This window comes from Bos grunniens, chromosome 17 (genome assembly GCF_055505025.1).
Source record: "Bos grunniens cultivar Pamir isolate PY7600 chromosome 17, Bosgru_T2T1.0, whole genome shotgun sequence".
NCBI classification, from domain to species: Eukaryota; Metazoa; Chordata; class Mammalia; order Artiodactyla; family Bovidae; genus Bos; species Bos grunniens.
In genome coordinates, this window is record NC_141181.1 from 71,687,363 (window position 1) to 71,709,498 (window position 22,136).

At 64.8% G+C, this 22,136-nt stretch overlaps 1 protein-coding gene and 1 long non-coding RNA gene across 19 annotated transcripts in view; one reads left to right on the forward strand and one right to left on the reverse strand.

Annotated features, from left to right (window-relative positions):
* The window catches only part of LOC147355860 (glutathione hydrolase 1 proenzyme), a 31,242-nt gene that overhangs the window by 538 nt on the left and 8,568 nt on the right, over positions 1-22,136 (reverse strand). For 3 of the 18 annotated variants that reach the window (XR_015144069.1, XR_015144067.1, XR_015144064.1), the window contains exons 2-14: positions 14,602-14,715; positions 9,554-9,721; positions 8,938-9,101; positions 8,251-8,381; positions 8,083-8,169; positions 4,877-5,069; positions 4,516-4,673; positions 3,475-3,624; positions 3,046-3,182; positions 973-1,182; positions 699-826; positions 496-608; positions 299-412 (exon numbers count right to left, since the gene is read on the reverse strand). Coding sequence is in view for 10 of the 18 variants with exons in the window: in XM_086346084.1 (XP_086202210.1) it covers positions 299-412; positions 496-608; positions 699-826; positions 973-1,160; positions 3,046-3,182; positions 3,475-3,624; positions 4,516-4,673; positions 4,877-5,069; positions 8,083-8,169; positions 8,251-8,381; positions 8,938-9,098 (1,560 nt within the window). In the remaining 8 variants the exon portion in view is untranslated. Of the gene's footprint in view, positions 1-298; positions 413-495; positions 609-698; positions 827-972; positions 1,183-2,731; positions 2,837-3,045; positions 3,183-3,474; positions 3,625-4,515; positions 4,674-4,876; positions 5,070-8,082; positions 8,170-8,250; positions 8,382-8,937; positions 9,102-9,553; positions 9,722-14,601; positions 14,716-15,126; positions 15,553-16,157; positions 16,359-21,586; positions 21,872-22,136 lie in introns of those variants that run through there. The other 15 variants (XM_086346087.1, XM_086346085.1, XM_086346081.1 and 12 more) reach the window with 13 other exon arrangements.
* Positions 17,109-18,772, forward strand: LOC147355861 (uncharacterized). The gene is made up of 4 exons (XR_015144072.1): positions 17,109-17,237; positions 17,686-17,771; positions 18,270-18,367; positions 18,643-18,772. It is a non-coding gene; the product is annotated as an uncharacterized LOC147355861 (long non-coding RNA).

Sequence of the window (22,136 nt, forward strand, 5' to 3'; positions counted from 1 at the left end):
GAGACGCAGGCCCGGGGCCCCACCGGGGCTAGGTCCCCCTCCCCCGCCCCCACCCCACCGGGACCCGGCCCCCACCCCGCCCCCACCGCGGCTCGGTTTCCCCTCCCCCGCCCCGCCCCGCCCCCACCGGGACTCGGTGCCCCTCCCCTCCCCACCCCACCCCCACCGCGGCTCGGTCTCCCCGCCCCCGCCCCGCCCCCACCGGGACTCGGTGCCCCTCCCCCTCCCCACCCCACCCCCACCGCGGCTCGGTCTCCCCGCCCCCGCCCCGCCCCCACCGGGACTCCCCCAGCCCCACCTGGTCGATGCCTTTCTCCAGCACCGTGGTGTTGGGCAGAAGCTGATTGTGCAGCCGGGGCTCCTCCACCGCCTGTTTGGCATCATAGCCGAACCACAGGCTGTTGATGATGGCCTGAGGGGTGTGGGGATGGGGTCAGCGTGGCCCAGTAGGCAAGGGGCTGGGCGCTCAGGCGAGGGCGGCGGGCGGGCACGTACCAGCGCCGTGGACGTGGTGATCTGGGTGCCCCCGGAGGCGCCCACCACCATGCGGACCTGGCCGTCGTCGCCCACGATGATCACGGGGCACATGGACGAGAGCGGCTGTTTGCCTGAAGCAGTGGGGGGACGGGGGCCACAGCACCGGCTCAGCGGCTGCGGGCACACCAGCCCGCTCCCCACCCAGGCCCTGCGCCCCGCACCTGGAGCGATGAAGTTGGCTGGCGAGGGGGGCACCCCGAACTGGTTGATGATGTTGGGGGAGCTGAAGTCATCCATCTCATCGTTGAACAGGATCCCGCTGACCCGTGACCGCACCTTGGAACCGAAGCTGCCGACCGGCAGGGTCAGAGCAGGGCAGCCCGCCCCGTGCCCACCAACACATGCTCCCTGGAAAGGCACTCTGCCAACGTGGAGCCCCCCACTCCTGAGACACGCGGGCAGCTCCTGGCCCTCCCGGCCGCCCAGCAGCCCTACTAGAGGTTGATGGTGCTGGTGGCCGACACAGCGCTGCCGTCTTCCGAGACCACCGACAGGTGGGCGGTGCCCCCACCGTCTGGCGTGTAGAACTCAGGCTCGTAGTAGGAGGCTGGGTGAGTGGTGCTGTCGGAGATCCGGGCCCGGAGCTGGGCGGCAAAGAACTCGGAGGTCATGTTGCGGACCACCTGCCGAGACCCCAGAGCTGCCCTGAGGAGGTGAAGGAGGCGAGGAGGGGGCACAGGCTTGTGCGAGCGGTTCTCAGGAAGCCCCCGACCGTGGCTCCAACCACAACCCTCTGAGTCTCACGTGGCCCGCCCAAACCCCCTCTCCCCAGGCTCTGTCTCTGTTGCTGCCCAGCAACTCTGAATGCCCTCCAAACCCTGACTCTCGCTGCACCCAACCATTCATTCACTCATTCACAGAGCTTGTAAGTTGTGTCCAGCACTGGGGGACCAGCAGGGAACAGACACGCCCGTCCCCACCCTCACAGCAGGGAAGACAAAGGCAGGCAGGGATGTACTAGAAAGAACAAGTGGAGGGAGGGGGAGGGGCGAGAGGGATGGAAGGGTGAGAGTGGTCAGGGAGGGCTTCTCAGAGGAGGTGACATCTGAAGAAAGCCACCTGACTGGTTATGCAAAGGCCCTGAAGCAGGCTTATGAGTGACGGGCAGACAGGGAGAGGAGTTAGGGAGAGAGGAGGTTGAAGATGCTGGCAGGGGCTGCTCCCACAGGTCCTTGCTTCTGCTGCTGCTAAGTCGCTTCAGTCGTGTCCGACTCTGTGCGACCCCATGGACTGCAGCCCACCAGGCTCTTCTGTCCATGGGATTTTCCAGGCAAGAGTACTGGAGTGGGGTGCCACTGCCGTCTCCCCACAGGTCCGTACAGGCCCTAAAAGGCCTTTAAAGCCTCCTGCACTTGGGGCGGAGAAGTGGCCAGCTGACGGGTGTTAACCCTCTGGCCCTGTGTGCGGGGGCGGAGCACCACTGGGCCGGTGGTGGGAGCCTGACTGGAGACGGAGGCGCGGGTGCAGAAGGGGCGGCCGGGGGGCGGTGGGAGCCTGACTGGAGACACGCGCCTGTTGGATCCTGAAGATCCTGTCCCGGGTGTGTGATGGGCTGCCCTGACCTGTGGAGTTCACAGGCAAGGCAGGGCCCTGGAGGCTGAGCAGAGGCCGTGGGCTCTTGCAACACCCACGGATTAAGTGACTAATCCGTTAAGTTCAAATCTACTTCCAAGAGAGCAGCTGGACCAGGGATTGGGACATCCTATAATCCGACTGCCCCGGGCCTTAAAATCCAAAGGACAACAGCCCAGGGCGGGGGTCCATCGAGGCTAAGAGACTGGAGGCGAGAAGGACGGGGCCCTCGGGGAAAGGCTGACCCAGGCGTCCTAACAGGAGAAGAAGCAGGCAGAGCAGAGGGAGCTGGAGGCGGGAGGGGGAGGAAACGCTGCGTGTCCATAGCCTTGCACAGGAAGCAGCTGAGGGGAGGAGGCGCTGGTGAAGGGGGTGGGATGCCGTGGAGGGGCCAGAGTGGAGGGGCCCGAGGGGAGGCATGGTCAGGGCCTGGAGGGGGTGGAGGGAAGGGCTCCAGGCGTAGGGGATGAGCGCCCTGATGGGGTTGGAGGTGGGGTGAGGGTGGGGTGTCCAGCCAGGAGCCCGGGTTGGAGGGGAGGCACCTGGGGAGCGACCAGGTTGGGTGCTGGGGTCTGGGAAGCTGGTGTGACCGGAAGCGTGTGTGGCCAGGGCCTCTGCCCACCTGGATCGAACCTCGTCATCAGCCCTGTGGGCTGGGACGCCCCTGTGCGCTCGGCCCCCACCTCGGCGCTGACAGCTCCAGGGGCTTCCAGGCCAAGGACACGGCTCGTGCTGAGGCCCCGAAGCCGGAGGGTGGCGGAGGAGGCAGGCATTAAGGACCGCCCCCAGCACCCCCACTCCCCCAGTGAGAGCGCCCTGGCACAGAGGCCAGCACGCGGTCAGCAGTCCACCCAGCACCTAGTGGCCCCGAGCCCAAACTTGGCACTGTAAACCGAGGAATAAGCCAGAGTGGGGCTGAGCCCCCTGCCCCCTTACCTCAGTCACATTGACAAACTTGGGGTCCCCAAGCAGGGTCCTCTTGGCGTAGGCAAAGCGGAAGGCCTCCACAATGCGGTGGTAGGTCAGGCCCTTCTGCTCAGGCATCTCCACGCTCGCCCGGGAGAAGTTGTACCCTGGTCGGGCAGAGCCACAGTGACTCCAACGTCCTGGGTCCCCTTTGCCAGGACAGTGGGGTCCCTGGGAGGCCTCCCTGAGTCACTCGGCTCACCCTGAGAAGGGGAGCATTTACTATCCGATAGCAGTGCCTGCTTGGGAGGCGGGGGAAGGAAGCAAAGGTCCCCGTGTCTGGGCAGCACACGTCAGCCACAGGGTTACCCAGGCCCCAGGGTGGCGGATGACCGCCCAGATCCACCGGGCGTGCCCCCGGCCCGGGCCGCCCAGCCCGCATCCTGGGACACGGCTGACCTTTGAGGATGTTGATGATGAGGGCCAGCACGGGCCCGCTGAGCGGGGCACTGGGCACGTAGAGCTGGGCGTCCCCGAGGCTGATGCTCAGCGGCTGCTCAACCAGCTCCGCCCGGTAGCTGTTCAGGTCCTCGGCCGTCACGATGCCCCCTGCAGCGGGGGGCCCGGGGATGAGACACACTCCTAGGGGACCATCAAGTGGGGAGCCCCATCCACCGCCCCCCCATGCTCCCCGACTGTGCCACCTCCCCGGGGCCGGGCCCAGGCCAGTGTCCTCCACCTGCTGCACCTCTGGCCTCCGGGTCCGACACGTGTCCTCTCAGGGGGCCAGAGGTCCCCCGTCTCCCATCAGCCTCCTCCTCCTCTGACTAGTGGGTGGGTGGAGGGAGGGCCTTAATAATTCTCCAGGGAAACTGGCTCCAGACAGATGAAGTGTTTGAAGTATTTTTAGGCTAATTTCCGGCGTCAGTGGTAAAGGTCGATACGCTAATCGCCCTCCTCCCTGGCACACAGCTTAGGGAGGCAGGGGCGGGAAAGAGAGGCAACCGGGACTCCTAAATCCAGCAGAACCTGCCCACAAGTCCCCTGCATGCAGCACCCCCCACACCCCTCTCAGCAAGCCCATTCTCCTTCCCCGTGATCCTCCTGGAGAATCAAAGCCCCTCTCTCCAAGCCTCAGACTGTTCTCTCTGCCTGCAAAGTCCAACCTCACCTGTGGCTCAGGCGCCACCTCCTCCAGGAAGTCCTCTGGGGTTTGCACCTGCGTGCTTTCCCCAATCCTGGCTCCTGCCTCCAACTGCATTCCTGCCCACCCCTCAGTGCCCCCAAGCCTGCAGCCCCGGGCTTCCTGTCCTAGACTGCAGGAATTCCCTCAGCGTTGCCTTAACCAGGAGCTGTGAATCCATGCTGCAGACACACTTGTGACCCGCCCCCACCAGGCACTCCCCAAGGGCCCAGCGCCCAGACAGGACCCGAGGACCCCAGGCTCAAGGTTCTTGGCGCGGAGCTTCCAGCCACAGGCCTGCGGTGTCGCCCACTCACCGGCCTCCTGGATGTCCTTGACAATCTGGGCCGTGAGGCTCCCGTTGTAGAAGGCCTGGGCGCCCTCCGAGGCCAGCGTCTCCAAGGTGTCGGCCAGCCGCGGCATGGTCACGCGGTCCCCCTCCCGCATCACCTTCCCGTCGCGGCAGAACACCTCGCTGGAGCGGCGGGGGTGCTCTTGTGAGGCAGGCGTGGGGGCGGGCTCAGCCATCCAGCCCCCATCCCCACAGGAGACCAAGGGACGGGCGCCCCTGCCCACGGTGTCCAGCCCAGCTGGGGCCCGGACCCACCCCCGCCCCGGGCTCAGACAGTCAGGGCTCCGGTCCCCGGGTGGCCGCCCACGGCGGGGACACAGGCGTACCACAGCGCGGGGTGCCGCTCCACCGTCTCCCGCTGCCTCTGCAGGGCTCCCGCCAAGGCCTTCCCCACCGGGAAGCCCTGGCGGGCCAGCTCGATGCTGGGCTGGAAGAGGCGCGCCCAGGGCAGCCGCCCGTGCCGCTGGTGCGCAAGCTCGTAGCCGCGGAGCTCGCCCGGAACCGCCACCGACAGCCCGCCTGCGAAAGGAGAGGCACCGGCCGGTGGTCCGCACGGGAAGGTCCAGGCACGTCCCGGGTGGGACCCGGAGGCTCAGGAAGGAATGCATGCTTGTGGTTGTGCCTGGTAAAGGGTAAAGAATCCGCCTGCAGGGCAGGAGACCCGGACTCAATCCTGGGTCAGGAAGACCCCCTGAGAAGGAAATGGCAACCCACTCCAGCATTCTTGCCTGGAGAATCCCGAGGACAGAGGAGCCTGGAGGGCTACAGTCCATGGGGTCTTAAACAGTCGGACGCAGCTGAGTGACTGACACACTTGACCTGGCAGGCAGGAAGGTGACTCTGCTCCGGGTGTCTGCTGGGGGCACGTGCGGGGGTCCCGCTGTCCCCCAGGCCTAACGTCTGTCTCCGCAGCGGCCCTGTGTCTGAAAACCTGGCCCAGGCGCACGGCTGAGCAGCGAGAGCATACGGAAGCCGTACCTCACCACCTCTTTGTCTGAGCCTCCGGGGTCACGAGCCCCTTCACCCTGTATGATTCAAGGGTTCCCTTGGAACCCGCCAAGGCCCCCAGTTGAAGCTGCAGACCACCCGCAAGGCTGGTGCCAAAGCAAGAGCCCCTCTTCCTCTGTCCCAGACCCCTGCACCGGGCCCTCTCTGGGCCTGAGTTTCCCCATCTGACCATGAGGGTTTTGGTTCCCAGCTCCGTCCTTTGAGGAGCCAGGATGCCACTGGAGACAGAGCCCCGGACCCCAGCTCCCCGCCAGGCCCCACCGCCCGCCGGCGTGCCCTAGGGCTCGGCCCTGACACAGAAAGCCTCAGCACTGCCCAGCTCCCAGGCCCCTTCCTGCTTTCACCCGAGATGCGGGGCGGGGGGCGGGGGGCGCGTTTCGGCCACTCCCAGGCTCTCGAGCGGCCTCTACCACCCTGAAGTGGGGCACGAGGTTCCTAGGGCCAGGTTGTTACCACATCACCTCCCGGAAGGTCTGCCAGCCAGCACACGTCCCTCCCCTTCACGTGCGGGCCTGACCTCAGGCCTGTGAGGCCCTGGGCCACCCTCTCAGCAGGGAGCCCGGCCCCTTTCCCATCTCACCTGGTCCATCCCCCTCTCCCCGGGTTGCTTCTGCATCTCCCGGCCTCTCCTCTGTCTGCCCTCCTGCACACCAGGCTGCCTGGTCCAGAGTGCGTGTGCACATGAGGTTGTGTCCGACTCCTGGGACCCCATGGACTGCAGCCCGCTGCCAGGCTTCTCTGTCCATGGGACTCTCCAGGCAAGAACACTGGAGTGGGTTGCCCTTTTCTCCTCCAAGGGATCTTCCCGACCCCGGGATTGAACCCAGGTCTCTAGCACTTCCGGCCCTGGCAGGCAGATTCTTTACCACTGCGCCCCGTTATGTGCTGACAGCCCCCAGGCTGAACTCTCGAGGCTGCTCCCCTGATGGCCAGATCTGAGGGTATCTGATCTCAAGGGGGACTCACTGGCAGCCTTGCCAGTCTCCGTGAGGGCCACTCTGTCCTCCCCGGGACCCCTGGCTGTGTGTCAGAGCAGACCCATCAGCAGATCCACGGCTCCGCCCTCTGAGTGTGCTGGGCACCAGCCCTCAGCATCCCTGCCCATCGCGGGACTTCCCAATGGGCCACCTGACTGGCAGCCCAAGGGGTCCTGTCACAAAAGAGCCAGATCCCCCCAGTGCCCTCCGACGCAGGGAACACCTGCCCCTCCTTCAGACACAAGGCTGGGTCTTCACAATGACCCATCACAACGTCCAACATGACTTGACCCTGCGTCCTCCTGCTCCCCCCAGACGCCCACCCCCCACCCCAGCCCCAGCCTCCGGGCCTTTGCACTTGGTAAGCCCACGTGCCCTCTCACCCTGCCCGCGTCCGCCTTCCAGGCTGTGTGGTGGCACCGGGCACACCCGTGCCATCTCCCCTCTGCTCCTCCTGGACGGTGCCCTTCACCTGTTTCCTTTGTTTCTACTGGCTGGGCAACAGCCCCAACACCCGACAAGCCTGAGTCAAACCAGGAGTCTCAAGAATGCAAAATGCCAAGTCTGTAAGATTCTTACCGTCTCACACCCTGAATGATTTCATGGCTACACCTGGTGAGCTTCCCAGCGGGTAAAAATTCAAAGACTGTGTGTTGGAAAGAAAGAGAATTCCCAAAGGGCTGCTCCCAGAGCCCTCTAGGTCCCCCAGGAGCAAGGCCTGCAGGAGGGGTCAGACCCACTCGGGCCTTTAATCTCCATCCTCCTCCCTCCAGCCTTGTCTTACAGTCCACCGGGGTCCCTGCAGGGTGTACTCTGGGGCTGAAGGGCAGATTAGAAAAGAAACTCCGCCGTAATCTAGACAGCTGACCCCACAACGACGAGTGACTTGGATGCTCTTTAAAAACACAACAGGTGTGTTCAAACTCAGCTTTCCCACCATCCAGCTGGGTGACCGTGTGTGTGTATGTGTGTGTGTGTGTGTGCATGCGTGCACTCAGTCGTGTCTGACTCTTTGTGACCTGTGGTCTGTAGCCCACCAGGCTCCTCTGTCCCTGGGATTCTCCAGGCAAGAACACTGAAGTGGGTTGCCATGCCCTTCTCCAGGGGGTCTTCCCAACCCAGGGATTGAACCTGGGTCTCCCACACTGGGGGCGGATTCTTTACCACTGAGCCACCTGGAAAGCTGTGTGTGGCCTTGGTCAGTCTACATGGGCTCTCTGGGTGGGCCTCAGCGTCCCCAGCTATCCGATGGGAATCTGCACCGAGCTCCCCTGCCAAGTGTGCAGGGAGGGTTCAAGGGGCTCGCCGTGGGTGCAGATGACTGAGCAGGGCGCTGGCCCTGATCCATACGCAGTTGCAACAGGGATCATTCTGTTTCTCTAGCTCCCTGTGGCCCTGGAGGGGCCTGAGCAGAAAGGCCCTTTAGTCTGTGATGATGGGCTGGATCCTCCATGGTGGGGATGCTGTGGGCCTGAAGGGACGGGAGGGCCACCCCCAGCTGCAGACAGCTCATCCTGGCCCCGCATCCGCCCCGAGCCCGCTCTCACCTTCCTCCGACTGCTCCGAGCTGTTGAACATGCCAGCGGAGGCCAGCCGCGGGGCCACCTCGCGGGCGTTGATGACCTCAGCCTTCCCTGGAATGGCAGGGCGTGTGGGCGGGCTGCACGGCCCCCGGCCCCTCCCCGGCCCTGGAGCCCACCCCGCCGGGCACTCACGCGTGGTGCTGTTGTAGATGGTGAGGAACAGGCCGCCCCCGATGCCCATGCTGTGGGCATTCAGGAGCCCCATGCACAGCAGAGCCGCGATGGCTGCGTCCACCGCCGAGCCGCCATCCAGCAACGCGTCCCTGCCGGTGGCACGGGCAGGGGTGAGCGGCTCGGAGGGGCCACCCCGCCCCAGGGTGGACCGAGAGGAGCCCACAGGTTTTACTTTTTAACGCAAAAAATTTGTCGTATTTGAAAACCAACGGGCTTTTCACGCCGACAGATGGACATGACTTTGATAATCGGAAAAGAATGAAAACTTGTCACTTTTTTTTATTAATATCATCTTTTTCCCGTGTGAGACCTGACTTTTGTATGCGTGAGTTGTGGGCCTATAAGGAGCATCAAACAGCAGAGTTTCTCTGAAGAGGCAGACAGCCTTGAACTGAGAAAGGGGTCCAGCCGGTCACTGGGAGACCCCCACACTCTACCCTCAGCTCCAGGATGCCCTTCACCCCTGACCGGAGGCTGCCGGGAAGGTCCACGGATGGGAGGGGCAGCCCCGTGTGCTCGAACACTGCTCGCCCAGGCAGCCTGATGACCAGGGCTGGCAGGGGCAGGGATTGAGCCCCAGAGGGGTGAGGGTGATGCCCCGGGGCACTGACGGGGACGGTCGCCCGGGCCTGGGGCCCCACTCACCTGCCGATCTCTGAGCAGAGCTTGGCGTCCGCGGCCACGGCGGCCCTGGGGTACACGTGGCTCTGCGGCTTGGAGGTCTCGGGCAGCCAGATGCAGAGCCCAATGATGAGGAGGATCAAGACCACGGCCCCCAAGGCCAGCAGTATGGACCGCTTCTTCATGCTCTGCAGGCGCGAGGCGCAGGGGTGGCAGGTCAGGGGGCCGACCGCCGACCGGACCCGGGGACACAGCCTCGCCTCCCGGGGCACGGCACACGGTCCGGCCTCAGAAGGACATGCCAGGCCTCCTTCCCGTCTTTGCTCAGGCCACGCCCTCTCTCAGCAGCTCCTGGCCCATCTCTGCCCCCTAAATCCTCCTGCTCAGACTTAGGGCCCCCTCTGGCAGGGACCCTTCCCAGGAGGGGAGCCCCCCCAGACCTGCCTGGCTCCTTATGGTGGCCGAGCCCTCACGGTGGCCTTCAGGTCACCCCGGGAGGGACAGACCTGGCCTGACTCCTTCCCAACGCTGTCCTTGGGGCCCCAGGTGACTGGCCGCAGAGTGTGGGGCCAGCCTCCAGTGCGCTCAAAGCCGGAGCGGGGAACCCACGTCTCCTGGCCGCCGCGGGGCCAGAGCCTACCTTCTTCAGCGGGTGGGCGGCCCGAGCCTCCCAGGGAGGGGGCCACAGAGACGGTGTGGGCTGGACCGGCTGCAGAAATAGCTGGGGCCTCCTTCACGCTCCGTGGGAGCCCGTGACCACAGAACCTGCTCCAAGGAGACTTCCAGAGCACGCAGCCTGTTCGTCCTCCTGCAAATGGAGAGGGTGTCTCTGAAGCCTCTGGGTAGCTATGTGAGGAGTTTTTATGTCTCCAAGAGGAAGCTGTCAGCCGCTCCCACGTTGGTGTGAACTCCGCCTCCGAGGGCCTTTCTCCCAGGCATGGGGTGTGTGTGTGTGTCACAGGGAGCTGGCATGTGACCAACGGGTGAGGGCCACTGTGTCGGCCACGTGGGGTCCGAGGCCGGCCTGCCGCGTCTCACCTGCGTGGGGTCTTGGGAAAGTCACTGGCCGTCCGTCCAGTGCAATGAGAGATGAAATGGGTTGAAAGTGTGAATGTGTAAGTTGCATAGCTGTGTCTGACTCTCTGTGACCCCACAGACTGCAGCCCGCCAGGCTCCTCTGTCCACGGGGCTCTCCAGGCAAGGATGCTTTGGAGCGGGTTGCCATTTCCCTGCTTCAGGGGGTCTTCCGCACCCAGGGATGAGCCCTGTGCTCCTGCACCGCAGGCAGATTCTGTGCCCTTGAGCCAGGTGTCAAGCGTCAGCTACGTACTGGCTCCACTTGGGGGAGGCTGGAGGCCTCACCGCACCCTGACACCGTGGGCTTCTCTGGTGACTTCCTGCCAGGCTGGACATGGAGGGACAGCCATTGACCATGGGGTCCCAGTGGCAAGGATGACAGGTGAGGGGTGTGTAGCCCAATGGGTGTCAGAGGGGGAAGGCCCTCTCTCCCAAATTCAGTTCCCCCCCGAAGGGCGATGTTCTGCCAGAAAACCCCAGGCCGGGACCCCTCTGCCTCGCCCGGTTCCTACTCAGAGGGGCCCACCCTGGGATGGTTCCGTGCCCTCTGCCCTCCACCCTCCGCCGGGCCGGAGAGCCCTCAGGGCATGTCCTGGGCCCCAGGCCTGTTCACTGGGTCTGGCCACGCTGGGCACCTCGAGGGCATGCTGGGCATTTCTCCTGGGCTTGGGACCCTCAGCTGAGACCCTCGTCCTACTCTGCATCCTCTCCCCACCCGGGCCCCGGGGAGAAGCCAGCCAAGGCCTCCTGAGGTCTGGCCTCCCCTCTGTCCAGCTTTCTGCCAAGGGCCCAAGTGGGCTCCCCGGAGGGCCGGGGGTACCCACAAGGCTTAGCCTTCCGGAGCATGCGGAAGCGGTGGGCCCTCTCCCTCTTCCTCTCATCCCAGGCCGGGCAGGCGGGAGGCCTGGCCCAGCCCCCACAGGAAGCCCAGAGGAAGACACCCTGCTGGGGGACTGGCTTTGGTCTCCCATCCCTGCCCCCCACATTTTTGGACTGGCCAAAACCACATCCAAGCCCCACCCCCCCCACCCCCCTGCCACCAGGCTGGCTCTCACCCAAATCGGTGTCAGGAGGGGAAACTGAGGCCAGAGAAGGGGTGCTGGGCCTCCAGCAGCAGCCGGGCTCCTCCTGACCCTAGCTGGCTTACCCGAGGCCTGGGGGGCCACGATACCCCCACTGCTTCTCAAAAGAAGCTGGGCGACAGGCTGGGGCACTGGCCGGGGAGGCCGACTTGTCTGCCTGGGAAAGTCCCTCTAGGCACGGGCCAGGCCCCCCACCCCAGGAGCCGCCCGGAGCCACGCCCGCGGGCCCTGCAGGGCTCCTCAGGGGGTCCAGAGCTGGGCTGGGAGCTGGGAGCTAGGAGCTGGGGTGGGCTCCCCCCCAGGAGGAGCAGAGGGGCTGAGGAACCCTCACCTAGTCTCGCGAGGGGCGCAAAGGGCCAGAGGCCCTCCCGAGGGCGTGGAGTCCTATCCCAAGGCCACAGCCCCAGAGCCCAGAATGAAAGTCTTTTCTGGGACAGACTGAGCCCCACTGGGACCATTGTCAAAAGCCTCCCTGATCCTTACCAGCCAGCTTCCTGACCCCCAGTAATGCAAAAATGCCCACCCGGTCCTCACCCTATAGCGCCCTAACTAATCACCTAATGCCACCCTTCCAGCGGGAATTTTCTTTGTCTCAAGGCTATAAATATTTTCTGCTAACCCATGGAAAGCGTCAGTTCTCCCTAGGCTGTCAGGAGGTCAGATGCTCCCTCCCTCCACCAGGATGAAGCCGGCAGAGATTCACAGTCTTTCAACCGAAACTCCAAGATAAGAACAGCAGGACAATTAAGGGAGGAGACTGGACCCTGCATGGATCACAGATTTCTTCTCCCTGACCACACAGGCACAGAAAAGGCTCCTTGGAGGCCGACGGGGAGTCACGTCAAGGATGCGTCAAGTCAGGTCAAGGAGTAGACTCCCTTTTGGCTGAGATGCGTGCACACACAGGGCAGGGTCCTGAGATATACCAAACCCGTGCAGGAGGCAAATCGCAAGGCCTGGCTAGAGGGGAACGGAAAGAAACGCCCCATAGAGTGATTTAAACTGCCAGGTGGACGCAGCCTGGGGTCTCTCCCTCCGAGCCCACTGTGTCTTTCCACGCGCACTGTACTCTCTGCCTGGTAACCACTTGACTTGCTTCACTGCTTTCCATCTTGGTGGAAAACTCTTTCCAGCAAAGCTGAAGGGCCAGGGCTCTTGTCACTGACCACTGGTCTAGTGGTTGGGATCTGGTGGTCTCAGCACTGCGAACGGGCTCAGCCTCTGTTTGGGAACCCAGGTCCTGCTCCACGCCGCTGTAGGCCAAGCCACCCGTGATCAGGCCTGCTGCAGCAGGAGACCTGAGTTCAACCCCTGTGTCGGGAAGATCCCCTGGAGGAAGGCATGGCAACCCACACCAGTGTTCTTGCCTGGAGAATCCCCGTGGACAGAGGAGCCTGGCGGGCCACAGTCCATGGGGTCACTAAGAGTTGCGACTAACACTTGCACTATCTCTGCTGTTTATTCTCAAAAAACTCACTCCTTTCCGAAATGCTTTCCCAAGCCGCGCTCAGACTGCCATGACAGGGGGCACTTTGAATCCCTGTGGAGAGTGGGCAATCCCCAAAGACAGAACATGGCAGGGAGGGCGGCCAGAGGCTGTGTCTGGTCCTGTCACGGCAGCCCGGGGACTCCGCCCATCACCAGGAGGCTAAAGTTCACGCAGCCCTGGGAGGGCCCTGGAGGCGGCAGGTGCTGTCAGCAGTGACCCCTGGGTGGTGGCAGCAGGCGAGGGGTGTGGCCCCAACGGGGAAGGAGCATCGCTTGACAGAGGCAAGGCAATCCTTGTCCCACAGGATGTTGTCTGTGGGCCTCTGTGCGAGCCCCAGGGTGGGTCTCCCGCCGCCCCGCCCTGTCCTGGCTCAGGGTCTGAACGCCAGGCCCAGAGACGGTTCCTGAGGCCATGCAGCAGGGCTGGGGTGGTACGGGCACCGGGCAGAACCCAGACCGAGAGGCCCACCACAGCTGGGCGGAGAGGGCACCACCTCCCTCCTGCTTCATGCCCAGAAGCTTCCACCGTCTATCCCATAATGGTGGCGCCCCAGGCCCGAGGAACCAGCTGCCCAGCCTGGGAAGGCAGGGTCCAGAGAGGGCCAGAGCGGGTCCAAGGCCGCACAGACCAGCAGGGCACACACACCTGGCCACCCTGTACCTGCCCCGAGGGGCTGAGTGTCCCAGACACGCGGGAGTGGAGTCGGGAGCAGCTCCAGACCTGCCCCGGGGATCTTGGACGATGCCCCACCTCGCTTTGGCCTTCATCTGCCAAGGGCAAGGATCAGCTGCTTCCCGAGTCAGGCCTCCCTCTCCTGGCGCCTGGCTCGCTGTATCTAGGCTGCCCCGAAGCCCCCAGCCCCATACCTGCACTATCTAATCTGCAAAAAGCCCACAGGGCTGCGCAGAGGCCTTGTGGAGGAGACAGAGGCCGAGCAGACACTGCCGCCCCGGGGCCACACAGCCGGAACACACTGCTGCCCTCGGGCAGGCTCCGCGGGGTGGGGGGGGTGGGGGGGTGGGCGCTGTGAGCTCTCCGCTCCCGTGAGCTCTCCACCACGACCCCAGGCTGGGAATGCCCCGACCGCTCTTTCCCTGGATGTCATCCTGTCCCCTGCAGACCAGGGTGATTGAGAAGATGGGACGAGGCAGGAGCCAGGGACCGAGGCTCAAGACCCGTCCCCAAGGGCTGGCTGCCAGCCAGCAACACCAGGGCACTTGGTCCTGCCTGAGTGGCTGCACGACCAGACCATCGGCAGGGAGGCTTCTGTGGTAGGAAGCCACAGGCCTCTGCCCCGCCTGCCTGAGCTTGCTCAGTGGCTTCCTCCCTGCCTGGGGTGGCAGGGAGGTCAGAAGAAGGCATGAATGGACAGACGAGGACCCAGACCCTACAGGTGACCCCAGCAGGAAGACCCTGGGCTGGGACCGGCTGGAGGGCCTGCCATGAGGCCCAGGAGGAGCCGAGCAGCAGCTGCAGGTTCTCGGGGAGGACGGCGTCTCGCGGGCGGAGTCAACAGAGGCAAGACGTTCGGAACAATAAAGCCCATCCTCCCACGTCGAGTGTGTCACGCTCCGTCCAGGCTGGCCCCCACCCCCCCTGCAGGGGCTCTGGGCCGGAGGTCCCCCCCAGACCCCAGGGCTCCTGTGCCAGGCACATAAGGTGGTGAGCTCCCTGCCCCCAGGAGTATGCAAGTCTCACGCACCCAGAGATGCTGAGTCTGCCATGCACCACCTGCTCCCAGCGAATGCACGCGCGCACACACACACACACAGACACGCACGCACGCGCGCACACACTCACACCCATGAGGAATCTGGGCTGAGCGAGCAGGTTCCAGGACACGCAGTGAGAGCGTGAAGAGATGAGGCACGCCGACAGCCTGGGGTTTCTCCGCTAATCCTCCCGCCCGAATCAGAGGGGTGAAACTGGGCAGAGCCCCAGAGCCGTTCAGAGGCCGGCCGGAAGCCGAGGCTCAGGCAGGGGTGACTCGGGCCCGCAGGCACGTGGACGGGCAGGTAGGCACCCCGGCGCCCCACTTACCACCTGGCGGGCAGTGAAGAGTCGCGTCCCCCGGGTCCAAGAGCACAGCCTTGGGCAGGAAGCTCGGCACCACACCCGGACCACACCTGCGGTCCTTGCCCTGCGCCGCCCACCCTGGTGGAACAGGGTTGAGAATTAGAAACGGCTCCTTCCGCCGAGACCCGATGACCCCTCTCAGCCGGAAGCCTGTCCAGACGGCTGTCGGAGCCTGCGAGGACCACAAGGGGGTGGGCACCCCCTGGGGCTGCGCAGTCACCCCCCTGCACCACTGGCCTGCCCCTCCGCCCCCCAGAGCCCAAGGTGGGGGCACGGCGCCCAGCCCCCACCGCTGCCCGTCTCTACTCCAGACCCCCAGCGACCTCACCATGAGCCCAGACTGCCCCACCCTTCCAGGCCTCAGTTTCTCCATGCTGGGCCACCCTCCCTCTCAACCCGAGAAGCCCATTCCCCCGGCCTCCTCCACCCACCCCACTCCCGTGGCCAGGTCAGCCGGGAAGCCTGGTCAGGTGGCCTCAGACCACTTACCGGACGACAGACAAGAGGCTCCCAGGCCAGACCCGGTCAGGCCAAGGGCCTCAGGCTCTGCCCCTCTGCGCGACCTCCCTGCGCTATCCCTCTGCGTGACCCGGCGCACCAGCCCCGCCCCCATAACCCTGAAGGGCTGCCCATTCCCATTACACAGGTGCATAAACTGAGGCTCAGAGAGGAAGAGCGACCTGTTCAGAGCACAGCTGGGACAGAACAGAGCTGGGGCTGGGACCCAGCGCTCCGATACCCCCGAAAAGGCCCCAGGTCTGGGCTGCCCTGGGGTCCCATGCCCCAGCCCCGGCAGCTCAGAGAGGGTGAGCGACGGCTTCGGGGTCACACAGCAGCGGGGCACAGCCGGACCCCCGCCCTGCCCCAGCTCACCTGGCTGCAAGGCTGGTCCTCCGGTCTGCTCCAGCACCAGGCAAGGAGCTCAGTCCCGTGCCGGCTCCTCCCCTCTTCTCCCGCCCGCCCCCCGCGGGCCGGAGTGGGGGAGGCTTTAAAGGCACAGGCACCCTTCCAGGTGGGGGGAGGAGCGGCCCTGGGTCCTGCCCCAGGGGGCCGTGTGACCCGGACGGTGGCCAGCCTCTTCCAGCCCGGTGGATCCCCAGCCCGGGATAAAAGGACCTGAGTTCTGAGGGCCTCTGTGGAGCTGATTGAGGCCGGGCTTCCAGCAGGGGCAGGTCGGGCAATGGGTCTCTCCTGGCCCCTTAGGATATCCAGGGGGGTGGCCCCCACTTCTGGCCACGGGATGCCCTTTCCCCCAGCCCCGGGGCCGCAGGCATCCACAGGCTGTCACTCGAAGGACCCTGGTCACAGGGACAGAAGGGAGTCACATGACCCGGGGAGCCTTTCCTCAGCCCCCCAACTTTCTGGGGTCGTGAGCAGGCGGGTTGATGGATGATGGGGTGGTCTGCTCACACCCCTGCCCAGCGGGATGGGGTGGGGTGCTTGCCCCCACAAGGCCGGCAGGTGCAAGCCTGCCCAAGCCTCTGAGGGCCACACGCCACCTGCAGCCTGTACATACGCACCCATCATTCATTCGTTCCCTCGCTCTCCTCTCTGGCCCATGCCATTTCTTCTCTCCAGGAGCCCCCAGCTGGACGCAAGATGGGTAGCACGGTCTGCGTGGAGGGGGAGCCCAGGACACCCCAGGCCGTCGCGGCGGGGGGCGGTGTCTAGCACCACTGGGATTGGACTGGGGAGGCCAGGCCCTGGGTGGGGGGGCATCTCTGGAGCAGAGAAGGCACAAGAAAGACCTTTGACCCTCCTGACCCTTCCAGAGCCGCGAGGCATCAAAGCTGGAGGGGATGGTGCTGAGCTCAGACCCTGAAGGCCAGGCCAGCGCGTCTGGACTTTGAGAGTCCGGGGAGGCCGATGAATGTGTCACTGGGCTGGGTAACCCATTAACCCTGGCTCACTCATTAAGGGCTTCCCTGATAGCTCAGCTGGTAAAGAAAGAATCCGCCTGCAATGGGGGAGACCTGGGTTCGATCCCGGGGTTGGGAAGATCCCCTGGAGAAGGGAAAGGCTACCCACTCCAGTGTTCTGGCCTGGAGAACTCCATGGACTGTGTAGACCACGACTGAGCGACTTTCAGCTTCACTCATTAATACCTTGGTGGGTGACCACTAGTCCCGCAGCCGCCCCAGGAGCCGGCCAGAGGGCGGGGCAGAGAGCTGGGCTCTGTGTCCTTGCTCCCAGAGGAGCTGCCTGGGTCTGGCCAGCCTCCAGCCAGGGGCAGCTGCCAAGGCAGCCTCGGGCCCCGCCCCACCCTCCCGGAGCCTTTCATCTGCTAATGATCCCGGAGAGCCTGCAGGGCCTGGCCAGACTGGAGACTCAGGCCCCGGACCGGCGGAGCAGGGGTGGGGGCAGGCACCCGACCCACCCCAACAACGAACGCCCTGGGAGGGCGCGCGAGCAGGGCACTCCTGGCCCAGGAGACCGCAGCCTAAGAGGAAAAAGGACTTGCCCAAAGCTACCTGGCAGGACAGCAACCCAGGAACAGAGAAGGCCCTGAAAACACTTTCTTCCGCCTGGGGCGCACCCCCCCCCACCCCCTGCTGTCAGGCCTCGGGGAGCGGCTGGGCCTGAACCCCCGGAAGTGCCGGGTAAGCCTGTGCCCCAAGTGGGCCCCAGTTGGTAGAGACACAACCTCCTGGGAGTTCCTGGCAGCCCAGTGGTCAGGACCCCGGGCTTTCATGGTTGGGGTTCAACCCCCGGCCAAGGAACTGAGATCCCGCAAGGAGGGTGACGTGGTCAGAAACAAAACAAAAAAGGAGAAACAACATCGCCTAATGCCGTCACAGTGAGAGAGCCGGGCAGGGGGGTCCAGACGCAAGGAGCACCCAACCCACCCTCGGAAGCCGTGGGAGCCAGGAGGCCTGATGTCGTCAGGGGCAAGTTGTGTACCCCTGGTCAGCTGGCTGAACAGAAGTCCGTCTTCACCAGCTTGAGGGTCACACAGTCCCAAGTGTTTGGCCTCTGAGCTTCCATCTCCATCACCCGAGAAAGTCTGGCTTGCATACCTGCCCTGACAGGGAACTCACTACCTTTCAGGACAGAGGACGCGGGTCGCTGCCTGCTCTTCCCAACATTGAGCCCCAGCTGCTGCCTTCCTGGAATGCCTTCTACACCTGCGTCAGGTGGGTCTGGCCTAACACCCTGCCCGCTGAGGCCCCCCACCCTATGGCTACTCGGCCACTGCCTCTCAGAGCCACGAAGGCCATACCGAAGGATGGGAGGAGATCCTGGGCTTGGCGCAGGGGCTGGTGTGGCTCACTGGTGGCGGGAGGGGAGCTCCGGCCAACTGCACACAGGGGCAGGGCCCTGCTGCCCCCAGACACCCGCCAGCGGCCTTGTAGGGGCTTCCCACCTCAGCACCTGCCTTCAGTGTGAGGACAGAGGCTGGCGCTTGGCCAGGTGCGTGGGCCTCCGGGGCGATCGACTCGTTAACAACTGGGAGCTTCGGGCTGCAGAGCCCGCGTGGCACCTGGCGGACCGAGTCCAGCTCCCAAGCTCAGAGGCGGTTTGGCAGGACGACCAAGAGCATGGGCACGTGCAGGGCCTGGGTTCACGTTCAACCCCAGGCCCGACGGCGCGGAGTCTCCTCTCCTAACTTGCCCTCCGTTTTCTGTCTGGAGAGCACGGATCCTTCAAACAGTTGCTGGGCAGATGCGCTGAGATCGGCCGCACCCAGGGCCTGCCGCCACCCCCTGCCTGCCCACGGCTCCCTGCACAGGTAGCATTTATCGCATCACCTCATAATTATCTGCGAGTCTGGGAGCTCCAGGGGGTGGGGAGGAAGGCGGTGTCCCGTCCACACCCCAGCCCCAACCCCCACCCGGGTGCATCTCCAGGTGGGGGGCGGGTGCGACCCTGCACGGGGCTACGTGGATGTGCGGTTTCACCGATGCTGACACCTCTGTGCATGTCTGGCTCAGCCCGCCTGGGCTTTTGGAAGCTCTCCCCGCCGGCCCCTTCCTCAGCTTCTCTTTGACCCCCTTTACATCTCAGCCCTGGACGCAGTTCCTCTCTCTAGCTGCATCCTGCTGAAACACCCTGTTGGCTGATGCTTCAACCAACAAGCCCGAACCTGAGCTAAGTGGCGACCCTCCCCAGACCTCCACTGGCCATGGTAGGCAGAGCCCTGCCCTAGGGAGGGGGCCTGGGCATCTTCGCTGCCCTGTCCAGTGGCCCCAAGCCCTCCCCCTCTCCGCTGCCCCCAGCCACACCTGACCCCAGCCACCCCTCCCACCGCGGCCTCCCCTTCTCACATGGCAGGAAACCCAGAGATCCCCAGGCGCCCCTCTCACCCCCTGCAGCCCCGGTGCTCAGATCACATCCCTCCCCGACTAGGACACCCTTCAGAGGTGCACGCTACCCTCCAGGTCAGCGCCTGTGGCTGGGCTGGACCCTCCTCCGAGTGGTTCACCCGCAGCCCGGACTCTTCTTCCCTCAGGCCCAACCTCAACACTGCTGCCTCCTCTTGGAAGCCTACCCTGCCTCCTGGTTGGGGGCTGCCCCGGCTCCCGCAGGGCCCCAGGACCCCCGTCACAGCTCCCCACCTCTGCTCTCCTGTTGGCCTCCTGCATCTGTCTCGGGGGCGCCCATGGCGGCCAGTGACCATGGCTAAATGGACGTGATGGCTGTCGGGTGGCTGGGAGGCTTGGGCACGGGGCCACAGAAGCGTGATAGAGCCACAGGTGCTCAACGCTGACCCGTGAGTGTGTGCTGGACGCCTTCCTTGCTGCATCTAAGCCTCCGCCTTTCCCAGGCGGGTATCTTATTTTCCCCCATTTTCCAGAAGAGGAAATGGTTTCGCAGAAGCTGCTACAGTGGGTTGAACAGTCTCCCCCCAGATCCTCATCCACCTGGGGGCTCTGAACGGGACCCCATCTGGAAAGGAGCTCTTTGCAGAAGTCATCAGTAATGGTGAGGTCATCCTGGGTGGGGGTGGGCTCCTAAGTCAGTGAGCAGCGTCCCCGTAAGAAGGGAGTCATGTGGCTTCCCCGCTGGCTCAGCGGGTAAAGAATCTGCCTGCGATGCAGGAGACACAGAAGATGCGGGTTCGATCCCTGGTCGGGAAGATCCCCTGGAGGAGGGCGTGGCAACCCACTTCAGTATTCTTCCCAGAAGCATCCCGTGGACTGAGGAGCCCGGCGCATTACAGTCCACGGCTTGCAGAGTCAGACATGACTGAGCGACTAAGGAGACGCCAACACAGGAGACGGGTTCCGGTCCCGACCGGGGGGGTCCCACACACCAGGAAGCAGCCCACCCTGTGCTCTCGAGCCTGTGTTCTGCAACAAGAGAAGTCACCGCAGCGAGGAGCCTGCGCACCACAGCTCGAGAGCAGCCCCTGCTCTCTGCACCTGGAGAAAGCCCACGCACAGCAACGGAGACCAGCACAGCCAAAGACGCCTAACTAAAAAGCCAGGAGACACAGACGCAGGGAAGGAGCCCCGGGACCAGGGAGGCAGAGACCGGCGGGAAGCCGCTGCAAGGCAAGGCAGGTGAGGACGCTGGCCACCGCCAGAAGCTGGCGACAGGCAGAGAAAGAGGCTTCTGAAGCACCTTGGAGGGCACAGCCCTGCCAGTGCTTCGGTCGGTTTCCGACTGCTGTCGTTTTAAACTGTCACCAAGTTTGTGGTTCCCGTGTTATGAGAGCCGTAGAAAACTCACAGCACTACATGTTTCTGTTCCCCCACAGGGGCAGGTCCAGGGGTTTGGAGCTGGGGCCTGAGGCCACCCCGACCCTGCAGGAAGCTCCCAACCCGCCCCTTGGAGCCAGCTCCAGGGGAAACGGTCTCCGCAATGTCCGTCTGCTTCCTCCCTCCTATGAGTGCTCCCTTGTCCCTCTTTGTGGTGGCTGCCGGGAGGCTCCATGGTGCCAGGCTGCTTGCTGAGGTACCCGGGCTGGCCTTCCTCCTCCTGGGCTTGGACATACACGCTGGGTGGGCAGGGAAGGGGCCCGAAGGTGGGACACATCCAGCGCAGGGCTGCCCCAGCTCTCCCCCCACACCTGCTGGGTCATCCAGACCCTGGTTTCCTGTCATAGCAGCTGGGCCACCAGCTGTCGGGGCTCCTAGTCTCCTGGCAGGTCCCACTCGGGGCCCAGGATGTCCTCAGCATCACCCGCCCGCCTGACTCTCCAGCTCCTCAACCTCCCAGCTCACTGGCTCCCGGGGGCGGCAGGGCCGCCCCGCGAGGCTGGGTGCTGTGCTCAGTCCTGTCTGACGCCTGTGACCCCGTGGACTGGAGCCCTCCAGGCTCCCCTGTCCATGGGATTTCCCAGGCCAGAAGACAGGGGTGGGGTGCCATTTCCTTCTCCAGGGGAGCTTCCCGACCCAGGGATCGAGCCCGAGTCTCCCAATCTTCTGCGTTGGCAGGCAGGTTCTTTACCACTAGCGCCAGCTGGGGAGCCGGAGACACTGGGTACAAGTTTCTGAACCTTGACCTCAGCCCTGGGGGCTCAGAGGGCAACACCACAGCTCCCACCCCATCCCACGGGGTCTCCCCAAACACAGCTCAGCTGCCCAGGGCAACTCCACGCATAGGGAGCAGCAGGCTTTAGTTAAGCACATACGAGAGTCAGCCTGTGGGGGACAGTGCCCCACCCCTGAGGACACAGCTCTGCCTCTGGAGCCTCTGTCCAACGCAGATTGGGACAGTCAACCTGGCCACCCCCACGGGAGGCCGGGGGAGGCCCGTCCAGGGATCTGAGCCCAGATGCCACCCTCCCCCTTTTCCTAGAAAACGCCCTCCAGGAATCTCTCAGCCAAGGACACAGAGGGTGGGGCGGGGATGAGACTCAGGGCTGGGGAGCAGTTCTCCACTTCCCATGGGACTCCAAGCTCTGGCCGTAACCCCCTACCCCACCGCTGTCTGGCTGCCCCTTCACGACATCCAGGCTTGGCCCTCCCCTGCCCACCCCACGCCCCCGCCTCGGCCTTCTCACTCTTGGGGGGGACCGGGTCCAGGCCTGGCTCAGCCTCTGGAAGGATACGGTCAGGACCTGGGAGGCATCCCAGCTCTGGCTCGGGTCCTGGGATGGGGTGCGGCGTGAAGTGTGTGGCTTACTGGGCCTCCGGCTCTGGGAAGGGGTCTGCGAGGCCCCCGGGGCCGCGGGGCCGCTGCTGAAGGCCCTGGCCCGGGCCCCCACCACGTCACTTCAGTGTGCCGTCGACTTGGCCCCGGAGGAGGGCAGGCCGGCCGTCCTGCTGGTTTGCCAAGGAGGAAACCTGTGGTGCCAAGGTGGCCCAGGGACAAAGCCGGCTACAGAGCCAGGGGGAGGGCGTCTGGGTCCAGCCGTCTGACGGCAGGAAAGAAAGGGCCAGGAGAGGAACAAGCCCAGCGCGGGTGGAGGGACGGCGGCTGTGGCGGAACGGCGGCTGGGGGGGCGGGGGCCGGCCCCTGCCTCCTCTCCCGGGCTCAGCCCTCAGGACCACGAGCCCAGCACGGTCCTCTCAGACCTTCTCCTGCGGGGGGCGGAGCGGTGCTTAGCCCTG